Genomic DNA, 27,166 nt, shown 5'->3' on the forward strand with positions numbered 1-27,166 from the left:
GTGATTCCTCTATAGAATAGAACACGCTGGGGGGGGTTCTATATTATTGGCCTGGTGTGGACCAATCAGACCAGGGGGGACAGAGGAGTCAGTGTGGACCAATCAGACCAGGGGGACAGAGGAGACAGTGTGGACCAATCAGACCAGGGGGACAGAGGAGACAGTGTGGACCAATCAGACCAGGGGGGACAGAGGAGACAGTGTCGGCCAATCAGACCAGGAGGACAGAGGAGACAGTGTGGACCAATCAGACCAGGGGGACAGAGGAGCGAGTGTGGACCAATCAGACCAGGGGGACAGAGGAGACAGTGTGGACCGATCAGACCAGGGGGACAGAGGAGACAGTGTGGACCAGTCAGACCAGGGGGGACAGAGGAGACAGTGTGGACCAGTCAGACCAGCCGGACAGAGGAGACAGTGTGGACCAATCTGACCAGGGGGGACAGAGGAGACAGTGTGGACCAATCAGACCAGGGGGACAGAGGAGACAGTGTGGACCAGTCAGACCGGGAAGGGACAGAGCAGACAGTGTGGACCAATCAGACCAGCGGGACAGAGGAGACAGTGTGGACCAATCAGACCAGCGGGACAGAGGAGACAGTGTGGACCAATCAGACCGGGGGGGACAGAGGAGACAGTGTGGACCAATCAGACCGGGGGGGACAGAGGAGACAGTGTGGACCAATCAGACCAGGGGGGACAGAGGAGTCGGTGTTACAGTGTGGACCAATCAGACCGGGGGGGGACAGATGAGACAGTGTGGACCAATCAGACTAGGGGGGACAGAGGAGACAGTGTGGACCAATCAGACCAGGGAGGACAGAGGAGACAGTGTGGACCAGTCAGACCGGGGAGGACAGAGGAGACAGTGTGGACCAATCAGACCAGGGGGGACAGAGGAGACAGTGTGGACCAGTCAGACCAGGGGGGACAGAGGAGACAGTGTGGACCAATTAGACCAGAGGAGACAGTGTGGACCAATCAGACCAGGGAGGACAGAGGAGACAGTGTGGACCAGTCAGACCGGGGAGGACAGAGGAGACAGTGTGGACCAATCAGACCAGGGGGGACAGAGGAGACAGTGTGGACCAGTCAGACCAGGGGGGACAGAGGAGACAGTGTGGACCAATTAGACCGGGGGGGACAGAGGAGACAGTGTGGACCAATTAGACCAGTGTTACAGTGTGGACCAATCAGAAGACCCTCCTCTTGCTATGACCAGTGTTACAGTGTGGACCAATCAGAAGACCCTCCTCTTGCTGTGACCAGTGTTACAGTGTGGACCAATCAGAAGACCCTCCTCTTGCTATGACCAGTGTTACAGTGTGGACCAATCAGAAGACCCTCCTCTTGCTATGACCAGTGTTACAGTGTGGACCAATCAGAAGATCCTCCTCTTGCTGTGACCAGTGTTACAGTGTGGACCAATCAGAAGACCCTCCTCTTGCTATGACCAGTGTTACAGTGTGGACCAATCAGAAGACCCTCCTCTTGCTATGACCAGTGTTACAGTGTGGACCAATCAGAAGACCCTCCTCTTGCTATGACCAGTGTTACAGTGTGGACCAATCAGAAGACCCTCCTCTTGCTATGACCAGTGTTACAGTGTGGACCAATCAGAAGATCCTCCTCTTGCTATGACCAGTGTTACAGTGTGGACCAATCAGAAGACCCTCCTCTTGCTATGACCAGTGTTACAGTGTGGACCAATCAGAAGATCCTCCTCTTGCTGTGACCAGTGTTACAGTGTGGACCAATCAGAAGATCCTCCTCTTGCTATGACCAGTGTTACAGTGTGGACCAATCAGAAGACCCTCCTCTTGCTATGACCAGTGTTACAGTGTGGACCAATCAGAAGACCCTCCTCTTGCTATGACCAGTGTTACAGTGTGGACCAATCAGAAGACCCTCCTCTTGCTATGACCAGTGTTACAGTGTGGACCAATCAGAAGACCCTCCTCTTGCTGTGACCAGTGTTACAGTGTGGACCAATCAGAAGACCCTCCTCTTGCTGTGACCAGTGTTACAGTGTGGACCAATCAGAAGATCCTCCTCTTGCTGTGACCAGTGTTACAGTGTGGACCAATCAGAAGACCCTCCTCTTGCTGTGACCAGTGTTACAGTGTGGACCAATCAGAAGATCCTCCTCTTGCTGTGACCAGTGTTACAGTGTGGACCAATCAGAAGACCCTCCTCTTGCTATGACCAGTGTTACAGTGTGGACCAATCAGAAGACCCTCCTCTTGCTATGACCAGTGTTATAGTGTGGACCAATCAGAAGATCCTCCTCTTGCTATGACCAGTGTTACAGTGTGGACCAATCAGAAGATCCTCCTCTTGACCATGACCAATCAGTGTTGACCAGTGTTACAGTGTGGACCAATCAGAAGACCCTCCTCTTGCTATGACCAGTGTTACAGTGTGGACCAATCAGAAGATCCTCCTCTTGCTATGACCAGTGTTTTATTTTTGCGGTGACATTTTTTTGGGGTGGCTTGAATTACACATCAACAGACTCTGAAAACGGACTTCGCTGCCATTTAACTGTGTCGGCTACAGACTGGAAGCAGAGAGAGCTGCCTTTGAATAATGCATGATGGTGTTCTGACTAGGAAAGGGGTTTTCAACCTCTACTTTACCCACCCACCCACCCAGAAACACTCAGAAATGGTCTGATTTTGCTGGAACAATGTTGAGAGCACATCAACACACAACTAATGTGAAACTGAAGGGCCTTATGATTACATGTCAAGTAGTTGTTGAGAAGGATACTTCATTATGACATCAGCTGTGAGGGAAATGAAGAGACTATAAGGAACCACTTAGAGTACAGAGAGAGAGAGAGAGAGAGAGAGAGAGAGAGAGAGAGAGAGAGAGAGAGAGAGAGAGAGAGAGAGATTTCGAAAACAAGCCCAATTTTGATAAACTCCCATATCTATTAGGTACAATACAACAGTGTTGCATCACAGCAGCAAGATTTGTGACCTGTTGAGACAAGAAAAGGGGCAACCAGTGAAGAATAAACACCATTGTAAACACAACCCATATTTATGTTTATTTATTTTCCCTTTTGCAAATATTTACACAATCAGAACACCGTTTACTCACCACGAAATGGTAGAAGCATTTTCCTTTAACGAGTCCGACGAGTTCCAGGTGAAGGATATACTGCTTCCCCGGGAAGAGGCCCACATTCCCATCATTTGCTTGAAGAGAAAAAGGTGGGGGGGGGGGTCTGCCTTCGGAGAATTAGTCGGCGAGCGAGTAAATCCCCACTGCCATCCGTTCTATTGGCAAACGTGCAATCATTGGTAAGATTAAACAACCAACGAGACATTAAAAACTGTCAAATCTTATGTTTCACCGAGTCGTGGCTGAACGACGACATGAACAACATACAGCTGGCGGGTTATACGCTGAACCGGCAGGATAGAACAGCAGCCTCTGGTAAGACAAGGGATGGCGGTCTATGTATATCTGGTAAGACAAGGGATGGCGGTCTATGTATATCTGGTAAGACAAGGGGTGGCGGTCTATGTATATCTGGTAAGACAAGGGATGGCGGTCTATGTATATCTGGTAAGACAAGGGGTGGCGGCCTATGTATATCTGGTAAGACAAGGGGTGGCGGTCTATGTATGTCTGGTAAGACAAGGGGTGGCGGTCTATGTATGTCTGGTAAGACAAGGGGTGGCGGTCTATGTATATCTGGTAAGACAAGGGGTGGCGGCCTATGTATATCTGGTAAGACAAGGGATGGCGGTCTATGTATATCTGGTAAGACAAGGGGTGGCGGTCTATGTATATCTGGTAAGACAAGGGGTGGCGGTCTATGTATATCTGGTAAGACAAGGGATGGCGGTCTATGTATATCTGGTAAGACAAGGGGTGGCGGCCTATGTATATCTGGTAAGACAAGGGATGGCGGTCTATGTATATCTGGTAAGACAAGGGGGTGGCGGTCTATGTATATCTGGTAAGACAAGGGGTGGCGGTCTATGTATATCTGGTAAGACAAGGGATGGCGGCCTATGTATATCTGGTAAGACAAGGGATGGCGGTCTATGTATATCTGGTAAGACAAGGGGTGGCGGTCTATGTATATCTGGTAAGACAAGGGATGGCGGCCTATGTATATCTGGTAAGACAAGGGATGGCGGTCTATGTATATCTGGTAAGACAAGGGATGGCGGCCTATGTATATCTGGTAAGACAAGGGGTGGCGGTCTATGTATATCTGGTAAGACAAGGGATGGCGGCCTATGTATATCTGGTAAGACAAGGGGTGGCGGTCTATGTATATCTGGTAAGACAAGGGATGGCAGTCTATGTATGTCTGGTAAGACAAGGGGTGGCGGTCTATGTATATCTGGTAAGACAAGGGGTGGCGGCCTATGTATATCTGGTAAGACAAGGGGTGGCGGTCTATGTATGTCTGGTAAGACAAGGGGTGGCGGTCTATGTATGTCTGGTAAGACAAGGGGTGGCGGTCTATGTATATCTGGTAAGACAAGGGGTGGCGGTCTATGTATATCTGGTAAGACAAGGGTGGCGGTCTATGTAAGACAAGGGGTATCTGGTAAGACAAGGGGTGGCGGTCTATGTATATCTGGTAAGACAAGGGGTGGCGGCCTATGTATATCTGGTAAGACAAGGGGTGGCGGTCTATGTATATCTGGTAAGACAAGGGGTGGCGGTCTATGTATATCTGGTAAGACAAGGGGTGGCGGTCTATGTATATCTGGTAAGACAAGGGGTGGCGGTCTATGTATATCTGGTAAGACAAGGGGTGGCGGTCTATGTATATCTGGTAAGACAAGGGGTGGCGGTCTATGTATATCTGGTAAGACAAGGGGTGGCGGCCTATGTATATCTGGTAAGACAAGGGGTGGCGGTCTATGTATATCTGGTAAGACAAGGGGTGGCGGTCTATGTATATCTGGTAAGACAAGGGGTGTCGGTCTATGTATATCTGGTAAGACAAGGGGTGGCGGTCTATGTATATCTGGTAAGACAAGGGGTGGCGGTCTATGTATATCTGGTAAGACAAGGGATGGCGGCCTATGTATATCTGGTAAGACAAGGGGTGGCGGCCTATGTATATCCGGTAAGACAAGGGATGGCGGCCTATGTATATCTGGTAAGACAAGGGGTGGCGGCCTATGTATATCCGGTAAGACAAGGGGTGGCGGTCTATGTATATCTGGTAAGACAAGGGGTGGCGGTCTATGTATATCCGGTAAGACAAGGGGTGGCGGCCTATGTATATCTGGTAAGACGAGGGGTGGCGGCCTATGTATATCTGGTAAGACAAGGGGTGGCGGTCTATGTATATCTGGTAAGACAAGGGGTGTCGGTCTATGTATATCTGGTAAGACAAGGGGTGTCGGTCTATGTATATCTGGTAAGACAAGGGGTGGCGGTCTATGTATATCTGGTAAGACAAGGGATGGCGGCCTATGTATATCTGGTAAGACAAGGGGTGGCGGCCTATGTATATCCGGTAAGACAAGGGATGGCGGCCTATGTATATCTGGTAAGACAGGGGGTGGCGGCCTATGTATATCCGGTAAGACAAGGGGTGGCGGTCTATGTATATCTGGTAAGACAAGGGGTGGCGGTCTATGTATATCCGGTAAGACAAGGGGTGGCGGTCTATGTATATCTGGTAAGACAAGGGGTGGCGGTCTATGTATATCTGGTAAGACAAGGGGTGGCGGCCTATGTATATCTGGTAAGACAAGGGGTGGCGGTCTATGTATATCTGGTAAGACAAGGGGGGGCGGGGTCTATGTATATCTGGTAAGACAAGGGGTGGCGGTCTATGTATATCTGGTAAGACAGGGGGTGGCGGCCTATGTATATCTGGTAAGACAAGGGGTGGCGGCCTATGTATGTTTGTAAACAACAGCTGGTGCACGATATCTTGAGGTTTTACTCGCCTGAGGAAGAGTATCTCATGAGAAGCTGTAGACCACACTATCTACCTAGAGAGTTTTCATCTGTATTTTTCGTAGCTGTCTACATACCACCACAGACCGATGCTGACACTAAAACCACACTCAATGAGCTGTATACCGCCATGAGCAAACAGGAAACCGCTCATCCAGAGGCGGCGCTCCTAGTGGCCGGGGACTTTAATGCAGGGAAACTTAAATCCATTTTACCAAATTTCCACCAGCATGTTAAATGTGCAACTGAAGGGAGAAAAAAAAACTCTAGACCACCTTTACTCCACGCACGTTCAAAGCTCTCCCTCGCCCTCCATTTGGCAAATCTGACCATAATTCTATCCTCCTGATTCCTGCTCACAAGCAAAAAGTAAAGCAGGAAGCATCAGTGACTCGGTCAATAAAAAAGTGGTCAGATGAAGCTGATGCTAAACTACAGGACTGTTTTGCAGCACAGACTGGAATATGTTCCGGAATTCTTCCAATGACATTGAGGAGTACATCACATCAGTCACTGGCTTCATCAACAAGTGCAATGATGACGTCGTCCCCACAGTGACTGTACGTACATACCCCAACCAGAAGCCATGGATAACAGGCAACATCCGCATTGAGCTAAAGGCTAGAGCTTCCGCCTTCAAGGAGCGGGACTCTAACCCAGAAGCTTATAAAAAATCCCGCTATGCCCTCCGACGAACCATCAAACAGGCAAAGCGTCAATACAGGACTAAGATCGAATCGTACTACCCAGCTCCGATGCTTGTCGGATGTGGCAGAGCCTGCAAACTATTACAGATTACAAAGGGAAGCACAGCCGCGAGCTGCCCAGAGACACGAGCCTACGAGACGAGCGAAACTACTTCTATGCTTGCTTCGAGGCAAGTAACTCTGAAACATGCATGAGAGCATCAGCTGTCCCGGATGACTGTGTGATCACGCTCTCCGCAGCCGATGTGAGTAAGACATTTAAACAGGTCAACATTCACAAGGCTGCAGGGCCAGACGGATTACCGAGACGTGTACTGCGAGCATGCGCTGACCAACTGGCAAGTGTTTTCACTGACATTTTCAACCTGTCCCTGTCTGAGTCTGTAATACCAACATGTTTTAAGCAGACCACCCCTGTGACGAAGAACACTAAGGTAACCTGCCTTAATGACTACCGACCCGTAGCACTCACGTCTGTAGCCATGAAGTGCTTTGAAAGGCTGGTCATGGCTCACATCAACACCATTATCCCAGAAACCCTAGACCCACTCCAATTTGCATACCGCCCTAACAGATCCACAGATGATGCAATCTCTATTACACTCCACACTGCCCTTTCCCACCTGGACAAAAGGAACACCTACGTGAGAATACTATTAATTGACTACAGCTCAGCGTTCAACACCAAAGTGCCCTCAAAGCTCATCACTAAGCTAAGGACCCTGGAACTAAACACCTCCCTCTGCAACTGGATCCTGGACTTCATGACGGGCCGCCCCCAGGTGGTGAGGGTAGGTAACAGCACATCCGACACGCTGATCCGCAACACGGGGGCTCCTCAGATCCTCGAAAAGTTCTGCAGCTGCACCATGCTACCCTCTGTTATTATCTACGCATGGACACTTGAATAACTCTACCTACATGTACATATTACCCTCAATTTACATAGAGAGAGAGAGAGGGGAAGGGGGGATACAGAGAGATACAGAGAGATAGAGAGAGAGAGAGAGAGAGAGAGAGAGAGATACAGAGAGAGAGAGAGAGAGAGAGAGAGAGAGAGACAGAGAGAGAAGAGAGAGAGACAGAGAGAGACAGAGAGAGAGAGAGAGAGAGAGAGAGAGAGAGAGAGAGAGAGAGAGAGAGAGAGAGAGAGAGAGAGAGAGAGAGAGAGAGAGAGAGAGAGAGAGAGAGACTATTACAGTTGGATCAATCAACACCTCAATGCGTCTTGGGCTGGTGTGTTTTGATTAAAACCCAGAATGCATTTGGGTTGGGGGGGGGTCAACCATGGTGGGTGGTGGGGGTTATGAGGTTGTAATGGTGGTGATGTTAGATGAAAATCACATGGGGTTGTCTCTCAGTGTAACTCCCAAGCAGAGTGAGTGGGAGGGATGTGTTCTGTTGTTATGACTGTTGTCACGCCAACCTGCATGTTGGCAGGGGCCTCTGTTGTCATGCCAACCTGCCTGGTGGGAGGGGCCTATGAGGGGCAGGGAACTCCCAACATCAAAAGGCCACACTCTTCCCTGTACAGAGTGCACTACTTATAACTAGACCCCATATGGTTTTGGCCTAAACTAGTCTGTCAGAAGTGCAGAGCTGACCCTCTACATGAGACCTGATCATAGCAGATCAGTTATAAGTTGTGTTTCGCGGTTGGTAGGTAGGTATAGTTAACGTAAGAATAATTCAGAACCCAACTGAGACGGACAGGTGAGAAGGACGGACAGACGGACAGGTGAGAAGGACGAGGAGAGGAACACTTGGCCTCACAACAAGGAGGGCTATTGCTCTCTCATCTCTCACCCTTCATCACTCTCTCTCATCTCTCACCCTTCATCTCTCTCTCTCATCTCTCACCCTTCATCTCTCTCTCTCATCTCTCATCTCATCTCTCTCTCTCATCTCTCACCCTTCATCTCTCACCCTTCATCTCTCTCTCTCATCTCTCACCCTTCATCTCTCTCTCTCTCTCTCTCTCTCACCCTTCATCTCTCTCTCATCTCTCACCCTTCATCTTTCTCTCTCTCTCTCTCTCACCCTTCATCTCTCTCTCTCTATCTCTCTCACCCTTCATCGCTCTCTCTCTCTCTCTCTCTCTCTCTCTCTCTCTCTCTCTCTCTCTCTCACCCTTCATCTCTCTCTCTCATCTCTCACCCTTCATCTCTCTCTCTCATCTCTCACCCTTCATCTCTATCTCATCTCTCACCCTTCATCTCTCTCTCATCTCTCACCCTTCATCTCTCTCTCATCTCTCACCCTTCATCTCTCTCTCTCGTACTAAGGAGTTAAACATCTAGAGAATGTTGTGACAGACAACACTATCAGTGTCACATATCTCTACACCTGTCATCATTCAGCATTTTGTCTCTGTAGAAATGAATGGGAAGAATTCTCCCCGAGGACATCTCTGTCAACCACATTATAATAACACACTGTACCAGGAAGATCCAGAAACTATTTATAATAGACCAGCTAGCGACATCAAACTCCTTATTGCAACACGGTGACAAGGACAAGGTTTTTACAACACAGTAACTGTATCAGTACCTAAACAGACTACCACTCTCCGAGAAATAGATTCCATAGAATTGAAATAGATTCCATTGAAATAGATTCCATAGAATTGAAATAGATTCCATAGAATTGAAATAGATTCCATAGAATTGAAATAGATTCCATAGAATTGAAATAGATTCCATTGAAATAGATTCCATAGAATTGAAATAGATTCCATAGAATTGAAATAGATTCCATAGAATTGAAATAGATTCCATTGAATTTGGATTGATTTATTCCTTATTTTTCCAGGTAATTGACTGAGAACACATTCTCGTTTACAGCAACAACCTGGGGATTAGTTACAGGGGAGAGGAGATATATTAGCCAATTGGAAGCTGGGGATGATTAGGTGATGAGGGTCAAATTAGGAATTTAGCCAGGACACCGGGGTTAACACCACTACTCTTATGATAAGTACCACGGGATCTTTAGTGACCACAGAGTCAGGACACCCGTTTAACATCCCATCCGAATGGCAACACCCTACACAGGGCAATGTCCCGTAACACTGCCCTGGGATATATATATTTTTTTAGACCAGAGGAAAGAGTGCCTCTCTTCCAGCAGCATCTGGTCTCCCCCATCCGTAGACTGACCAGGGCCAACCCTGCATAGCTGCAAGCCCGCAGTGGGATGCAGGATAGTGTGCTGCTGGCAGAGAACTGAAATAGATTCCATAGAATTTAAATAGATTCCATAGAATTGAAATAGATTTCATAGAACTGAAATAGATTTCATAGAACTGAAATGGATTCCATAGAACTGAAATAGATTCCATAGAATTGAAATAGATTCCATAGAATTGAAATAGATTTCATAGAACTGAAATAGATTTCATAGAACTGAAATAGATTCCATAGAACTGAAATAGATTCCATAGAATTGAAATAGATTTCATAGAACTGAAATATATTTCATAGAACTGAAATAGATTCCATAGAATTGAAATAGATTCCATAGACCGGAAATAGATTTCAATGAATTGAAATAGATTCCATAGAATTGAAATAGATTCCATAGACCGGAAATCGATTTCAATGAATTGAAATAGATTCCATAGAATTGAAATAGATTCCATAGACCGGAAATCGATTTAAATGAATTGAAATAGATTCCATAGAATTGAAATAGATTCCATAGAACTGAAATAGATTCCATAGAACTGAAATAGATTTCAATGAATTGAAATAGATTCCATAGAATTGAAATAGATTCCATAGAACTGAAATAGATTCCACAACTGAAATAGATTCCATAGAACTGAAATAGATTCCATAGAACTGAAATAGATTCCATAGAACTGAAATAGATTCCATAGAATGACTCCCCTCAAACACAGCATTGCATATACATGATGTACTGAAGAAGCATGGAACTGACAGGTCTAGAATAGTGTCTGTTGAATCAGAAGCATGTCCTCTCCTCTGCCAATGGTTTGTGTTGTTGTTATTTCTGCTCCCCAGACGGGATTATTTCTCCTTTCCTGTGATGATTCAGACAGAGAGAGTGGGAGAGAAACTCTGTTTCTGCATCTCTCTCCTCCTCCTCTCTCCTAATCTGGTGATGGATGGTCCCTCACTGGCACCCTGTGTTGACTAATCACTGCAGAAGCCTGCGCTGGGAGAAGATTAAGAGGCCCTGATGAGATCAATACAGACAGACTTCAGTCCTTCTCTCAGATAGAGAACCAACCTGTGTGTGTGTGTGTGTGTGTGTGTGTGTGTGTGTGTGTGTGTGTGTGTGTGTGTGTGTGTGTGTGTGTGTGTGTGTGTGTGTGTATTGTAACCCACATGTGTCTCATATTGGAAGATCCCTCTATTAAAGTCCTTACACCATTTAACTGGACTGTGGAGGTTGAGCGCTGCCTGATCACGGGACGCCCCGCCAGACCTGCGGGTCCTGACAGAGATCTTTGTGACACGGTCTGCATTTTTCATGCTGCGGGCGGGAGCGGAGCGGGGCGGTTAGACAGACTACTTTGGGACGGAAATAGTTTTGTTGTCCCGCATATTATTTGGAAAGGTGATCTTTGTGCTTAGTATGCGTTAGCGTACATATGGTATTAAAATCGCATGTGTTTGTCGCATTATTCACACGCTCAGAATTCGCTTGTTTCAACTTCAGTAGCCTACCTCCCCTCTCCTAGTTGGACGTGCGGTCTCATTGAAATAGAGTAGGCTGCATACATGGGCGGAGAATCACGTGGCAGTTAACTTGAATATGGAATTAACTTAAATATGATTAGACTGTAGTTTACTACAGTGTCTGTAAATAAATATTGATAATGGAAAGATGTGGAAGGCGATCAAACAACGTGAGTCAAAGTGCAATCCCAAATATATATCATAATTGAAAAGGAAAAAGACACAACGTGCACATAGGTTAGACTACTATGGTGAGCTAGCTTTGTGCCTTTTCATTTTCAATAAGAACTGATTACCCATTTATTTTTCTCTTCCTGCAAATCATCCTCCTATATCCTATATGCAAAACGTCATTTTTCTAGCTGATTAAAGTTCACTAGTCCTATCTGCGATATCAGGTGTGAGTGTCGTCTGAATTGAATAGAGCTGGCTATAGAGTAGACTATAGACCCCTTTCTCTGTTTGCAAACATTATAGAACGAGGGCGATGCGCGCCAGTTGGTGGCACTCTTAAAAGGTAGGCTATAAAAATAGCTCAAGAGAAAGTCTCTCCAACTTTGCTCTCTTCAAAATACTATTCATCTACCATATTGGCTGATGTAGCCCAGTAATACAGATAACCTAATGTGGCCACTCGAGAATCTCTGGTGATTTAACCCATTTCTGAAGTTATTTTTCCACATTTGATATTGTAGGGCACAAAATTGCTGGGACAATGGCTGGCAAGTGAGCTGTGTCACATAAGCCTAAAATAACATTGTGGGACTGCGGTTCGGTTTGGGACCAGTTCTTGTGGTAGAAGGGGGAATCGGACAGAAAGCCAGCTGGGTGCAGGGAGGTGTGCAGGGAGAGGGACCAGTTCTTGTGGTAGAAGGGGGAATCGGACAGAAAGCCAGCTGGGTGCAGGGCTGGGCCTGGGAGGTGACCAGTTCTTGTGGTAGAAGGAGGGAATCGGACAGAAAGCCAGCTGGGCCTGGGAGGTGTGCAGGGCTGGGTGCAGAGGACCAGTTCTTGTGGTAGAAGGAGGGAATCGGACAGAAAGCCAGCTGGGCCTGGGAGGTGTGCAGGGAGAGGGACCAGTTCTTGTGGTAGAAGGGGGAATCGGACAGAAAGCCAGCTGGGTGCAGGGAGGTGTGCAGGGAGAGGGACCAGTTCTTGTGGTAGAAGGAGGGAATCGGACAGAAAGCCAGCTGGGCCTGGGAGGTGTGCAGGGAGAGGGACCAGTTCTTGTGGTAGAAGGGGGAATCGGACAGAAAGCCAGCTGGGTGCAGGGAGGTGTGCAGGGAGAGGGACCAGTTCTTGTGGTAGAAGGAGGGAATCTGACAGAAAGCCAGCAGACTGGGAGGTGTGCAGGGAGAGGGACCAGTTCTTGTGGTAGAAGGGGGGAATCGGACAGAAAGCCAGCTGGGCCTGGGAGGTGTGCAGGGAGAGGGACCAGTTCTTGTGGTAGAAGGGGGGGATCGGACAGAAAGCCAGCTGGGCGCAGGGAGGTGTGCAGGGAGAGGGACCAGTTCTTGTGATAGAAGGGGGGAATCGGACAGAAAGCCAGGGGAGAGGAAGACACCAGTCCTGCCCAGACCTCCATCTGGAAAGTCATTATAACTGATGGTGAGCTGTTTTGATGCTGCTATGTGATGTGATTGTTCTTGTACATCTGGACTCATACAATATGTCACCCTTTAGTACAGTGCAGTAGAAGAAATCACATCAAACATCCACCGCAGAAACATTCACTCCTTCACTGAATACAACACAGTGGCATTACTGGGATGGTAACTCTGCTGGGAAAAACAGGCTTAGGCTGGTCACCAGCACTCACTGTGTTTTAGGCACTGGTGACCAGCATTTATTGTGTTTTGGAACCTGCGGAGCAGTGTTTTTGCTGGTTACCAGCCTTCGCTTTGGACAATGGTCACCAGCATACCGAAATGTGTTTTGGACAATGGTCACCAGCATACCGAAATGTGTTTTGGACAATGGTCACCAGCATACCGAAATGTGTTTTGGACAATGGTCACCAGCATACCGAAATGTGTTTTGGACAATGGTCACCAGCATACCGAAATGTGTTTTGGACAATGGTCACCAGCATACCGAAATGTGTTTTGGACAATGGTCACCAGCATACCGAAATGTGTTTTTTGGACAATGGTCACCAGCATACCGAAATGTGTTTTGGACAATGGTCACCAGCATACCGAAATGTGTTTTGGACAATGGTCACCAGCATACCGAAATGTGTTTTGGACAATGGTGACCAGCATACCAACACGTGTTTTGGACAATGGTGACCAGCATGTGATTTGGACAATGGTGACCAGCATGTGATTTGGACAATGGTGACCAGCATGTGATTTGGACAATGGTGACCAGCATGTGATTTGGACAATGGTGACCAGCATACCAACATGTGATTTGGACAATGGTGACCAGCATACCAGCATGTGATTTGGACAATGGTGACCAGCATACCAACATGTGATTTGGACAATGGTGACCAGCATACCAACATGTGATTTGGACAATGGTGACCAGCATACCAGCATGTGATTTGGACAATGGTGACCAGCATACCAGCATGTGATTTGGACAATGGTGACCAGCATACCAGCATGTGATTTGGACAATGGTGACCAGCATACCAACATGTGTTTTGGACAATGGTGACCAGCATACCAGCATGTGATTTGGACAATGGTGACCAGCATGGTGATTAGTATGGTATAAAAAAAAGACTATGTATCAAGACTCAGGATGACCCAGATGCAGACACAGGAGGCGGATAGCACAGTTCTCAGATCATTTATTATAAACACGGGACAGGTACAGGACAGGTCGAGGAGGACAGGCAGAGGTTTGTGATCAGGTCAGAGTCAGACAGGTACAGGACAGGTCGAGGAGGACAGGCAGAGGTTCGTGATCAGGTCAGAGTCAGGCAGTTAAAGGACAGGTCGAGGAGGACAGGCAGAGGTTCGTGATCAGGTCAGAGTCAGGCAGGTACAGGACAGGTCGAGGAGGACAGGCAGAGGTTCGTGATCAGGTCAGAGTCAGGCAGGTACAGGACAGGTCGAGGAGGACAGGCAGAGGTTCGTGATCAGGTCAGAGTCAGGCAGGTACAGGACAGGTCGAGGAGGACAGGCAGAGGTTCGTGATCAGGTCAGAGTCAGGCAGGTACAGGACAGGTCGAGGAGGACAGGCAGAGGTTCGTGATCAGGTCAGAGTCAGGCAGGTACAGGACAGGTCGAGGAGGACAGGCAGAGGTTCGTGATCAGGTCAGAGTCAGGCAGGTACAGGACAGGTCGAGGAGGACAGGCAGAGGTTCGTGATCAGGTCAGAGTCAGGCAGGTACAGGACAGGTCGAGGAGGACAGGCAGAGGTTCGTGATCAGGTCAGAGTCAGGCAGGTACAGGACAGGTCGAGGAGGACAGGCAGAGGTTCGTGATCAGGTCAGAGTCAGACAGGTAAAGGACAGGTCGAGGAGGACAGGCAGAGGTTCGTGATCAGGTCAGAGTCAGGCAGTTAAAGGACAGGTCGAGGAGGACAGGCAGAGGGTTCGTGATCAGGTCAGAGTCAGACAGGTACAGGACAGGTCGAGGAGGACAGGCAGAGGTTCGTGATCAGGTCAGAGTCAGGCAGGTACAGGACAGGTCGAGGAGGACAGGCAGAGGTTCGTGATCAGGTCAGAGTCAGGCAGGTACAGGACAGGTCGAGGAGGACAGGCAGAGGTTCGTGATCAGGTCAGAGTCAGACAGGTACAGGACAGGTCGAGGAGGACAGGCAGAGGTTCGTGATCAGGTCAGAGTCAGGCAGGTACAGGACAGGTCGAGGAGGACAGGCAGAGGTTCGTGATCAGGTCAGAGTCAGGCAGGTAAAGGACAGGTCGAGGAGGACAGGCAGAGGTTCGTGATCAGGTCAGAGTCAGGCAGGTACAGGACAGGTCGAGGAGGACAGGCAGAGGTTCGTGATCAGGTCAGAGTCAGGCAGGTACAGGACAGGTCGAGGAGGACAGGCAGAGGTTCGTGATCAGGTCAGAGTCAGGCAGGTACAGGACAGGTCGAGGAGGACAGGCAGAGGTTCGTGATCAGGTCAGAGTCAGGCAGGTACAGGACAGGTCGAGGAGGACAGGCAGAGGGTTCGTGATCAGGTCAGAGTCAGACAGGTACAGGACAGGTCGAGGAGGACAGGCAGAGGTTCGTGATCAGGTCAGAGTCAGGCAGGTACAGGACAGGTCGAGGAGGACAAGCAGAGGTTCGTGATCAGGTCAGAGTCAGACAGGTAAAGGACAGGTCGAGGAGGACAGGCAGAGGTTCGTGATCAGGTCAGAGTCAGGCAGGTACAGGACAGGTCGAGGAGGACAGGCAGAGGTTCGTGATCAGGTCAGAGTCAGGCAGGTACAGGACAGGTCGAGGAGGACAGGCAGAGGTTCGTGATCAGGTCAGAGTCAGGCAGGTACAGGACAGGTCGAGGAGGACAGGCAGAGGTTCATGATCAGGTCAGAGTCAGGCAGGTACAGGACGGCAGGTCAGAACCAGGAATAACTAGGAAACAGAACTTGAGAAACAGGAAGATGGGAAAGCATGCTGGTAAGACCTGACAAAACGAACTGGCCACGGACAAACAGAGAACACAGGTATAAATACACAGGGGATAAATGGGCAGATGGGCGACACCCGGAGGGGGGGTGGAGACAAGCACAAAGACAGGTGAAACAGATCAGGGTGTGACAGTATGAAATAAATAGTACAACTACTGAGCTATATTGTATGCCCCCCAAAAACCTGGGAACATTTTATTATTTTATACTAATACAATTTCTCATTGAAAGAGAATTTGTTATCAAGTACTAAAAAAAGCTAAAGATGTTTGCTAGCTTGAACAGCAACCCCAAAAATGACTCAGTATATATGTCTGTTCTCAGAGCAACATTAAAACCAGTTGATACAAACTGGTCAACATCTTTAGCTGGCTGGTTTTTTAACCTAAGGCTTGTTAAACTTTTGGCTGGCTAACATGATAGACTTAGAGAAAATAATTGCTAGCCAACTAAGGTTCGTTTAGCTAGCTAACACCCCAGATCATAATTTACTCAGTAGCCTCCTCATTTACACTCCTCATGCAAAGACTCCCCAATAACTTTACCCAGTTGCACAACATGACTGCGCAGTTTAACTCAACATAATTAAGGATTGTTTTTTTGTGAACCACAGCAACGTTTTTATGACGTCTTGTCTGTCTGTCTGGGCCAAGCTGAGCCTCGTCTGGGCCTCGTTTGGCTCATGCACTTCTAAACGCAGCCACTAGATGGCGTCCTAAACCACCTGATGTCCCCAAAACATCTCTGTGAACAAGTGCCACTTAACGTGATACCATAGAGCGGCCTTTCTTTAAAGCATGGGTAGTGGGTCGCGACGTGTGAGAGTAAATAAATATTTTTGTTGATTAATTACTGGAATTGATTTGGTCAAGTGCAATTAAACTCTCTGCTCAGTTTGGCAGCTGCACGAGTTTCGGCAGTTTCCTTCCCTTCGCGACTCTCAGGCTGCAGTACTGTCGTTCTGTAGCAGATGAAGCGCTGCCAGTCATTTGTCGCGTTCAAAACAACTGGGAACTCGGAGAAATACGAGGTCAGTAAACAATACATTTGAAGAGGAAACATGATCAGACCTACTGTGCATTTTACTGTAGAAATGACTGTTGAAAACAAGTCTAGGTGGGAACTGATGCTCTTAAAATACAAGTAATATGTTTTGTTCTGAACTGGAATAAACTGATTGAAGCAAGATTATTTTTGAGGAAAACACTCACACAGTTCTGGGTAGCTCCTCTACAGCAGGAAGCGGTCTCTTGCCTGACTGAGAAAGCAGTAGATGTTCTGGTCCAGTTTGGTACCACATACCTGTGTGAGTCAGGGTTCTCAACTCGGTTGTACTTGAAAAACAAGTTTAAAAAAAAAACTCTCATTAGGACTGTGTGTGTGTGTGTGTGTAATGCCTCAAAAAGCATCTTGCTTTAATCAGTTTATTCCCATTCAGAATTCAAATGATGTATTGTATTTTAGCAGCAACAGTTCCAACCTAGACAGATATGTCAGAGTGTTTTTAATGGGAGGAAATAAACATGAATAGCTATTTATATGGGTATTTAATTTAATCGTTATTTGTCTATATTGTATTTGTTTTAGGTACAAGGGAAATTAAATGTACTGATGTTTTCATAAGCTTGAGTCCCAGGAAAACACAGAATTTCTCATTTGGGACCCAGGCTGAAAAAGTTTAAGAACCCCTGCCATAGAGATTAGAGGACTCCTCTGTGCATCTGTCCCATTAGGGCATCTGGGAGCGCTTTGGGTAGCGCCATGAGCCCATCTCCATTTTGAAGTTGTCAATTTTCTTCTTCTACTACTTCTATGAGTTGGTAAACAAACTGAAAGGGTGCACACTGCCCCCTGGAGGGTGTTGTTGGAACAGGTGTAAAGCCAAGGTTGGCGATTTACTGCCACCTGCTGTTATGGAATGTTTCCTCACCAGTATAATTCATTGGCTGATCCTGATGACCTGGATGGAATCATGTGATCCTTCCTTAACCAATAGGAAGTCCCACCCAGTTGACTATTACTCATGGGCTGACTATAATTCATTGGCTGATCCTGATGACCTGGATGGAATCATGTGATCCTTCCTTAACCAATAGGAAGTCCCACCCAGTTGACTATTACTCATGGGCTGACTATAATTCATTGGCTGGTCCTGATGACCTGGATGGAATCATAAGACCCATAGGAAGTCCCACCCAGTTGACTACTTCAAAATGGTGGAAGCTTTCAATGGCAATATCCATGCACAAATGGGTTTTATCCATCTTGAGGCCGCTATAATTCTCTATGTGCAATACAGAAGACCAGTGGTTCATGTATTTCTAACAAAGATGATGAATAAATCAAGATAATTCACTCAGGCAGTTTCCCATTGAAAATAATGGTCAGTTCCGTTCTGCTTAATCGGGCGTGGGGGACTCTCCCAAAGACACCAATGTGAACCAGAAAGAAATGAGGAAGTGGGATGTCTGGCTTCCTCTTCAGTCTCGGTCTCCAATAACATTTTGCTCTGCCCGCAGCACCTCCTTATGTGTTAGTTCAACCAATCATTTGGCCTATGTTCTTATGAGGCTTCCCTATTGGACAGGTAGGACCTTTCAGAGGAACATCACTAAGTACCAGTCATCAATCTGTCTGTTACCCATGGAGATGGAAAGATGTCGTAACCTTAAACGCATGGGCAACGCCATTGAGGCTATCTCCATTTTGAAGTAGTCCATTATGGCCTCTGTTAAACGCATGGGCAACGCCATTGAGGCTATCTCCATTTTGAAGTAGTCAATTATGGCCTCTGTTAAGCGCATGGGCAACGCCATTGAGGCCATCTCCATTTTGAAGTAGTCCATTTTCATCTTCACGATTGGCTGAACCCTCCTGATGACCAGGTTGGACATGATGACTCCAACAGGGTCACCAGGAGGGCTCAGCCAATAGGGTTGGAAGTCCCACCCAGTTGATTACATTAACATGGTGGAAGCCCTCAATGGTAATGTCCATGCAAAAAACAGGTTATTTCCCAGATATGACCTCTTTCCATCTCTATGCTGTTATGACCTCTTTCCATCTCTATGATGTTATGACCTCTGTCCATCTCTATGCTGTTATGACCTCTGTCCATCTCTATGTTGTTATGACCTCTGTCCATCTCTATGCTGTTATGACCTCTGTCCATCTCTATGCTGTTATGACCTCTGTCCATCTCTATGCTGTTATGACCTCTGTCCATCTCTATGCTGTTATGACCTCTTTCCATCTCTATGCTGTTATGACCTCTGTCCATCTCTATGCTGTTATGACCTCTTTCCATCTCTATGCTGTTATGACCTCTTTCCATCTCTATGCTGTTATGACCTCTGTCCATCTCTATGCTGTTATGACCTCTGTCCATCTCTATGCTGTTATAACCTCTTTCCATCTCTATGCTGTTATGACCTCTGTCCATCTCTATGCTGTTATGACCTCTGTCCATCTCTATGCTGTTATGACCTCTGTCCATCTCTATGCTGTTATGACCTCTTTCCATCTCTATGCTGTTATGACCTCTTTCCATCTCTATGCTGTTATGACCTCTTTCCATCTCTATGCTGTTATGACCTCTGTCCATCTCTATGCTGTTATGACCTCTGTCCATCTCTATGCTGTTATGACCTCTTTCCATCTCTATGCTGTTATGACCTCTTTTCATCTCTATGCTGTTATGACCTCTGTCCATCTCTATGCTGTTATGACCTCTTTTCATCTCTATGCTGTTATGACCTCTTTCCATCTCTATGCTGTTATGACCGCTGTCCATCTCTATGCTGTTATGACCTCTGTCCATCTCTATGCTGTTATGACCGCTGTCCATCTCTATGCTGTTATGACCTCTGTCCATCTCTATGCTGTTATGACCTCTGTCCATCTCTATGCTGTTATGACCTCTGTCCATCTCTATGCTGTTATGACCTCTGTCCATCTCTATGCTGTTATGACCTCTGTCCATCTCTATGCTGTTATGACCTCTGTCCATCTCTATGCTGTTATGACCTCTGTCCATCTCTATGCTGTTATGACCTCTGTCCATCTCTATGCTGTTATGACCTCTTTTCATCTCTATGCTGTTATGACCTCTGTCCATCTCTATGCTGTTATGACCTCTTTTCATCTCTATGCTGTTATGACCTCTTTCCATCTCTATGCTGTTATGACCTCTTTCCATCTCTATGCTGTTATGACCTCTGTCCATCTCTATGCTGTTATGACCTCTTTCCATCTCTATGCTGTTATGACCTCTTTCCATCTCTATGCTGTTATGACCTCTTTCCATCTCTATGCTGTTATGACCTCTGTCCATCTCTATGCTGTTATGACCTCTTTCCATCTCTATGCTGTTATGACCTCTGTCCATCTCTATGCTGTTATGACCTCTGTCCATCTCTATGCTGTTATGACCTCTGTCCATCTCTATGCTGTTATGACCTCTGTCCATCTCTATGCTGTTATGACCTCTGTCCATCTCTATGCTGTTATGACCTCTGTCCATCTCTATGCTGTTATGACCTCTGTCCATCTCTATGCTGTTATGACCTCTGTCCATCTCTATGCTGTTATGACCTCTGTCCATCTCTATGCTGTTATGACCTCTTTCCATCTCTATGCTGTTATGACCTCTGTCCATCTCTATGCTGTTATAACCTCTGTCCATCTCTATGCTGTTATAACCTCTTTCCATCTCTATGCTGTTATGACCTCTGTCCATCTCTATGCTGTTATGACCTCTTTTCATCTCTATGCTGTTATGACCTCTTTTCATCTCTATGCTGTTATGACCTCTGTCCATCTCTATGCTGTTATGACCACTGTCCATCTCTATGCTGTTATGACCTCTGTCCATCTCTATGCTGTTATGACCTCTGTCCATCTCTATGCTGTTATGACCTCTGTCCATCTCTATGCTGTTATGACCGCTGTCCATCTCTATGCTGTTATGACCTCTGTCCATCTCTATGCTGTTATGACCTCTGTCCATCTCTATGCTGTTATGACCTCTGTCCATCTCTATGCTGTTATGACCTCTGTCCATCTCTATGCTGTTATGACCTCTGTCCATCTCTATGCTGTTATGACCTCTGTCCATCTCTATGCTGTTATGACCTCTGTCCATCTCTATGCTGTTATGACCTCTGTCCATCTCTATGCTGTTATGACCTCTGTCCATCTCTATGCTGTTATGACCTCTGTCCATCTCTATGCTGTTATGACCTCTGTCCATCTCTATGCTGTTAGCCCATAAAAGAGCAAACCAAACACCCAGGTGGGAAGACTGCCTTGACTGGGGTCCTGTGTGCCATGTGCTGAGATTTGGACAAAAAAAAAAAAGGGTATAGCTTTAAATCCGATTTGACAATTCATAGCAGGTTAGGATAATTAACGTGTCAGGCTAAAATAAAATACTTTAAGGTCAGGAAAAGAGTTTGGTTTGGCTAAAATGCAAAAAATAAAAGTAAAATAACCCTTTGATTCAAATTTGACAAAAGTTGTATCCATTCTAGCCATGGCCATGTGCTGTTTGAAGGATACATGTGCTGTTTATCCCAGTGTTTAATCGAAAGGTATTCCTTGCTTTAACTGCTATTTGCAATTCAACAACAACAGATAATGAAACAAACCAAAATGAATGTAATGTTCATTTTTATTCTTTCTACATGCTACATTCTATTCCGGTGTACTTTGTGAACATGAAGCTGATGAGAACTAATTGTTACACACAATGGCTGTATTAACACAGGCAGCCCAATTCGGATCTTTTTGAAATTGGGGGATTGTCGTCTAACATCGCAACACTTCAACACTTGGAGAAGTAGCTGGAGGCCACCGTGGCGACACATTCCTTCTGGAAGAGCAGGTTGATCCTACAAGATAATTCAAATGTCCATATTCAGTTACAGCCCTAGAGGTGCTCGCATAAATTCACTAAAAGGACATCCTAAATAAACAAAAAGACATTCTAAATTCACTGAAGGACATTCTAAATTCACTAAAGGACATTCTAAATTCACTAAAGGACATTCTAAATTCACTAAAGGACATTCTAAATTCACTAAAGGGCATTCTAAATTCACTAAAGCACATTCTAAATTCACTAAAGGACATTCTAAATTCACTAAAGGACATTCTAAATTCACTAAAGGACATTCTAAATTCACTAAAGGACATTCTAAATTCACTGAAGGACATTCTAAATTCACTGAAGCACATTCTAAATTCACTAAAGCACATTCTAAATTCACTGAAGGACATTCTAAATTCACTAAAGCACATTCTAAATTCACTAAAGGACATTCTAAATTCACTAAAGGACATTCTAAATTCACTAAAGGACATTCTAAATTCACTAAAGGACATTCTAAATTCACTAAAGGACATTCTAAATTCACTGAAGCACATTCTAAATTCACTGAAGGACATCCTAAATTCTCTAAATTCACTGAAGGACATCCTAAATTCTCTAAATTCACTGAAGGACATCCAAAATTCACTGAAGAACATTCTAAATTCTCTAAATTCACTGAAACACATTCCTAATTTAAAAGAAAGGACATCCTAAATCCATTGAAGGACATCCTAAATTCACTGAAGGACATTCTAAATTCACTAAAGCACATCCTAAATCCATTGAAGGACATCCTAAATTCACTAAAGGACATCCTAAAGTGACACAGACTGTTTCACACATTTAAAAACATTGAATGCGAACCAATAAACTCACGTTGATAAGATGGGAATAAAATGTAAAATACACATTTCTAATTTGCATACTTACATTCTCTTTAGAGCCTTTGTTAGTTGACCGCGACCACTTTCCCTGTTTGAATGGAGAGAAAACGACACAATGTAAAAGTTCATAAGAATTGCTGCGCTGAAACACAGTATAGTAACACAATAAGAAACTGGAGAGAAAACATTCACCTCAAAACCAAAACACTCACATTGTCTGTTTGATAGTCTTCACACAGTTAAAGTCATCACTTATGTCGTCGTCAATCAAAGCTTGAGAGAAACAAAAAGCCCAACAGAGATCAATAACTGACACGGTCACACACACAAGCCATTTTAGAGATGCATAACTGACACAGCCATTTTAGAGATGCATAACTGACACTTTCACACAAGCCATTTTAGAGATGCATAACTGACACAGCCATTTTAGAGATGCATAACTGACACAGCCATTTTAGAGATGCATAACTGACACAGCCATTTTAGAGATGCATAACTGACACAGCCATTTTAGAGATGCATAACTGACACAGCCATTTTAGAGATGCATAACTGACATAACTTTCACACAAGCCATTTTAGAGATGCATAACTGACACAGCCATTTTAGAGATGCATAACTGACACAGCCATTTTAGAGATGCATAACTGACACAGCCATTTTAGAGATGCATAACTGACACAGCCATTTTAGAGATGCATAACTGACACAGCCATTTTAGAGATGCATAACTGACACAGCCATTTTAGAGATGCATAACTGACACAGCCATTTTAGAGATGCATAACTGACACAGCCATTTTAGAGATGCATAACTGACACAGCCATTTTAGAGATGCATAACTGACACAGCCATTTTAGAGATGCATAACTGACACTGTCACACAAGCCATTTGAATCTAACATCCACCTACTCTATCAATTATCCTGTTGTGCATCTTTAGCACGTTAATACATCGAGTTTTTCCGACAGGTCAAACACATTGAACTCACCACTGCAGTTCATCTGGCAAAGGTTCAACGATGGAGTTGAGCCCGAGGAACAAATCACACGATCGCTCAGCTGGAACAAGCCGTAGAGGGTCCCCATGGTCTCTTCTTCGCTGGAGCTTTCCTCCCCTGAGGTGAAGTGATTCCCAGCGTGTCTCTTACCCCTCTTAGGAGGCTGCTCAGGGCGGGTAGGAAGGGTAAGGCGGGTAGGGTAGTTAGGGCGGGCAGGAGGAGTAGGATGGTTATCATTGTTAGCAGGGTGGGTTGGGTCAACATCATCCCCAGCGTGTCTCTTACCCCTCCTAGGAGGCTGCTCAGGGCGGGTAGGAAGGGTAAGGCGGGTAGGGTAGTTAGGGCGGGCAGGAGGGGTAGGGTAGTTAGGGCGGGGAGGACGGGTAGGGTGGTTATCATTGTTAGCAGGGTGGGTTGGGTCAACATCATCCCCAGCGTGTCTCTTACCCCTCTTAGGAGGGGGCTCAGGGCGATGGCGGTCATTAACCTTGGCAGGGCGGGTAGGGCCGTCATCATCCCTCCAAGCAGTCACAAAACTGGTGTTGAAACCCGAGGCCTTCTCCACGTGGCAGACGACTGGAAGAGGCAACAAACACGTAGTGTTACTTCAATCCCACACAGATTTAGATTTAGTTATATCCTTCCTGTTTGGCCCTGTCCGGGGGTGTCCTCGGATGGGGCCACAGTGTCTCCTGACCCCTCCTGTCTCAGCCTCCAGTATTTATGCTGCAGTAGTTTATGTGTCGGGGGGCTAGGGTCAGTTTGTTATATCTGGAGTACTTCTCCTGTCTTATCCGGTGTTCTGTGTGAATTTAAGTATGCTCTCTCTAATTCTCTCTTTCTTTCTCTCTATCTTTCTCTCTCTCGGAGGACCTGAGCCCTAGGACCGTGCCCCAGGACTACCTGACATGATGACTCCTTGCTGTCCCCAGTCCACCTGGCCGTGCTGCTGCTCCAGTTTCAACTGTTCTGCCTTATTGTTATTTGACCATGCTGGTCATTTATGAACATTTGAACATCTTGGCCATGTTCTGTTATAATCTCCACCTGGCACAGCCAGAGGAGGACTGGCCACCCCACATAGCCTGGTTCCTCTTTCGGTTTCTTCCTAGGTTTTGGCCTTTCTAGGGAGTTTTTCCTAGCCACCGTGCTTCTACACCTGCATTGCTTGCTGTTTGGGGTTTTAGGCTGTGTTTCTGTACAGCACTTTGAGATATCAGCTGAGTCATTTCAATTGAGAATCTCGATTTTTTTTAAAGCGTTTCTTAGTCCAGGATTAGGCTTAATCTGTGTTCTGGGAAACCAATCCACATCATTTAAGAAATAATTCCTATTTTTTTAAGGGGAAAAAAACCCATTGGGTTTATGTAATGTAACTTACTTTTAGCCACAAAATCGTTGTTTGTCAGGTTCTTCACTCCGGCTCCCCCAGTCATGTTGAATTTGAGGGCCTCCTTCTCCAACAAGTTCTTCAGCTCACATATGGAGAGGATCCGTCCCTCAGACAGACTGGGGACCAAGGCTGCTACAGCCAACACCACCAACATCTGCATCTTCATGTTGTCTCTGTCCGGCTTGTCTTTCCTCGATTGAGACGAGAAGATTACAGTGCACAGTAAATATACTCTTGGTGCTCCGAGAGCCTCTTGGGAGGGACGTGACCAAGACTCGTACTTACCTTTTGTTTTTTTTCTATCTAAAGTAAAAAGCTCTTTGAAATATGTCAAAGGCCTACGTCAATGTAACAAAACTCCACACAATATTTTGTTTCACCACTCAGTTCAGACCCTCTAAGGGAAACGCTTTAAAAACTGCCTTGTGATGGTACGACAAAGGGGTTTCCTTTGTTACAGAAGTTACACCTTGACCTACTGAAAACGGAGGTTAGGCTTTAGACTTTAGACACACAATAAGGACAAACAACTCTCACGGGTATCTCACGACCACATGACTGCAATCACCAGGTAACTTCAATCGCAGTGAGCCACACTACTTATGTGTCCAGAGGTAATCTCTCGAAACGGAGAGAAAACCCGAAACCAAGAGCAAAACAAGAGCTAAAAATAGCATTCTTTTCATTGTCCTGACTGGTCACATGACGTATAGAGTAACGTGAGGCCCATCAATGCGGTTGGGTTTTCATGCATTGTATTCCTCTGTACTGTTCATGTCAGGGAACACTGTGTTTGCAGATGGATAACGTGTCTGGAATGGAACGACACAAAAAGGTACCATGTCAACGACAGATTACTTCACAGATCTTCATTGTAAAGGGTTTAAACACCGTTTCCCATGCATAAACAATTAATGAATATGCACCTGTGGAACGGTCGTTAAGACACCAACAGCTTACAGACGGTAGGCAATTAAGGTCACAGTTATGAAAACTTAGGACACTAAAGAGGCCTTTCTACTGACTCTGTAAAACACCAAAAGAAAGATGCCCAGGGTCCCTGCTCATCTGCGTGAACATGCCTTAGGCATGCTGCAAGGAGGCATGAGGACTGCAGATGTGGCCAAGGAAATAAATTGCAATGTCCGTACTGTGAGACGCCTAAGACAGGAAGACAGGACGGACAGCTGATCGTCCTCGCAGCGTCAGACCACATGTAATAACACCTGCACAGGATTGTGCACAGGATTGTAAGCCTGTTGTAAGGCAGGTCCTCACCAGACATCACCGGCAACAACGTCATCTATGGGCACAAACCCACCATTGCTGGACCAGACAGGACTGGCAAAAAGTGCTCTTCCCTGATGAGTCACGGGTTTTGTCTCACCAGGGGTGATGGTCGGATTCGTGTTTATCGTCAAAGGAATGAGCGTTACACCACGGCCTGTACTCTGGAGCGGGATTGATTTTGAGGTGGAGGGTCCGTCATGGTCTGGGGCGGTGTGTCACAGGATCATTGGACTGAGTTTGTTGTCATTGCAGGCAATCTCAACGCTGTGCATTACAGGGAAAACATCCTCCTCCCTCATGTGGTACCCACAGCGTTCTGCCATGGCCAGCGAAGAGCCCTGATCTCAATCCCATTGAGCACGTCTAGGACCTGTTGGATCGGAGGGTGAGGGCTAGGGCACGTCTAGGACCTGTTGGATCGGAGGGTGAGGGCTAGGGCACGTCTAGGACCTGTTGGATCGGAGGGTGAGGGCTAGGGCACGTCTAGGACCTGTTGGATCGGAGGATGAGGGCAAGGGTCATTCCCATTAGAAATGTCCTGGAACTTGCAGGTGCCTTGGTGGAAGAGCGGGGTAACATCTCACAGCAAGAACTGGCAAATCTGGTGCAGTCCATGAGTAGGAGATGCACTGCAGTACTTAATGCAGCTGGTGGCCACACCAGATACTGACTGTTACCTTTGATTTTGACCCCTCCTTTGTTCAAGGACACATTATTCAATTTCTGTTAGTCACATGTCTGTGGAAGTTGTTCAGTTTATGT

General features: G+C 46.3%; 1 protein-coding gene across 1 annotated transcript; it reads right to left on the reverse strand.

Annotated features, from left to right (window-relative positions):
* Positions 1–21,612: 21,612 nt before the first annotated feature.
* LOC135572832 (fibronectin-binding protein A-like) lies at positions 21,613–25,769 on the reverse strand. The gene is made up of 5 exons (XM_065021267.1): positions 25,103–25,769; positions 23,713–24,297; positions 22,928–22,988; positions 22,762–22,803; positions 21,613–21,850 (listed from the first exon to the last, which is right to left on the reverse strand). Exons 1-5 carry the CDS (start codon positions 25,278–25,280, stop codon positions 21,784–21,786), a joined length of 933 nt encoding a protein of 310 aa, XP_064877339.1. The 5' UTR covers positions 25,281–25,769; the 3' UTR covers positions 21,613–21,783.
* Between the last annotated feature and the right edge of the window lie 1,397 nt (positions 25,770–27,166).

Source organism: Oncorhynchus nerka, linkage group LG8 (genome assembly GCF_034236695.1).
Source record: "Oncorhynchus nerka isolate Pitt River linkage group LG8, Oner_Uvic_2.0, whole genome shotgun sequence".
Classification (NCBI taxonomy): Eukaryota; Metazoa; Chordata; class Actinopteri; order Salmoniformes; family Salmonidae; genus Oncorhynchus; species Oncorhynchus nerka.

What these genes read in the sequence shown, in the direction of transcription:
- LOC135572832 (XM_065021267.1), bottom strand. Translation starts at nt 25,280, where the DNA reads ATGAAGATGCAGATGTTGGTGGTGTTGGCTGTAGCAGCCTTGGTCCCC. An exon ending in AAGACTATCAAACAGACAAT is followed by an intron (nt 22,804 to 22,927) that starts GTGAGTGTTTTG and finishes CCATTCAAACAG; the next exon opens with GGAAAGTGGTCGCGGTCAAC. An exon ending in ACAAAGGCTCTAAAGAGAAT is followed by an intron (nt 21,851 to 22,761) that starts GTAAGTATGCAA and finishes ATTATCTTGTAG; the next exon opens with GATCAACCTGCTCTTCCAGA.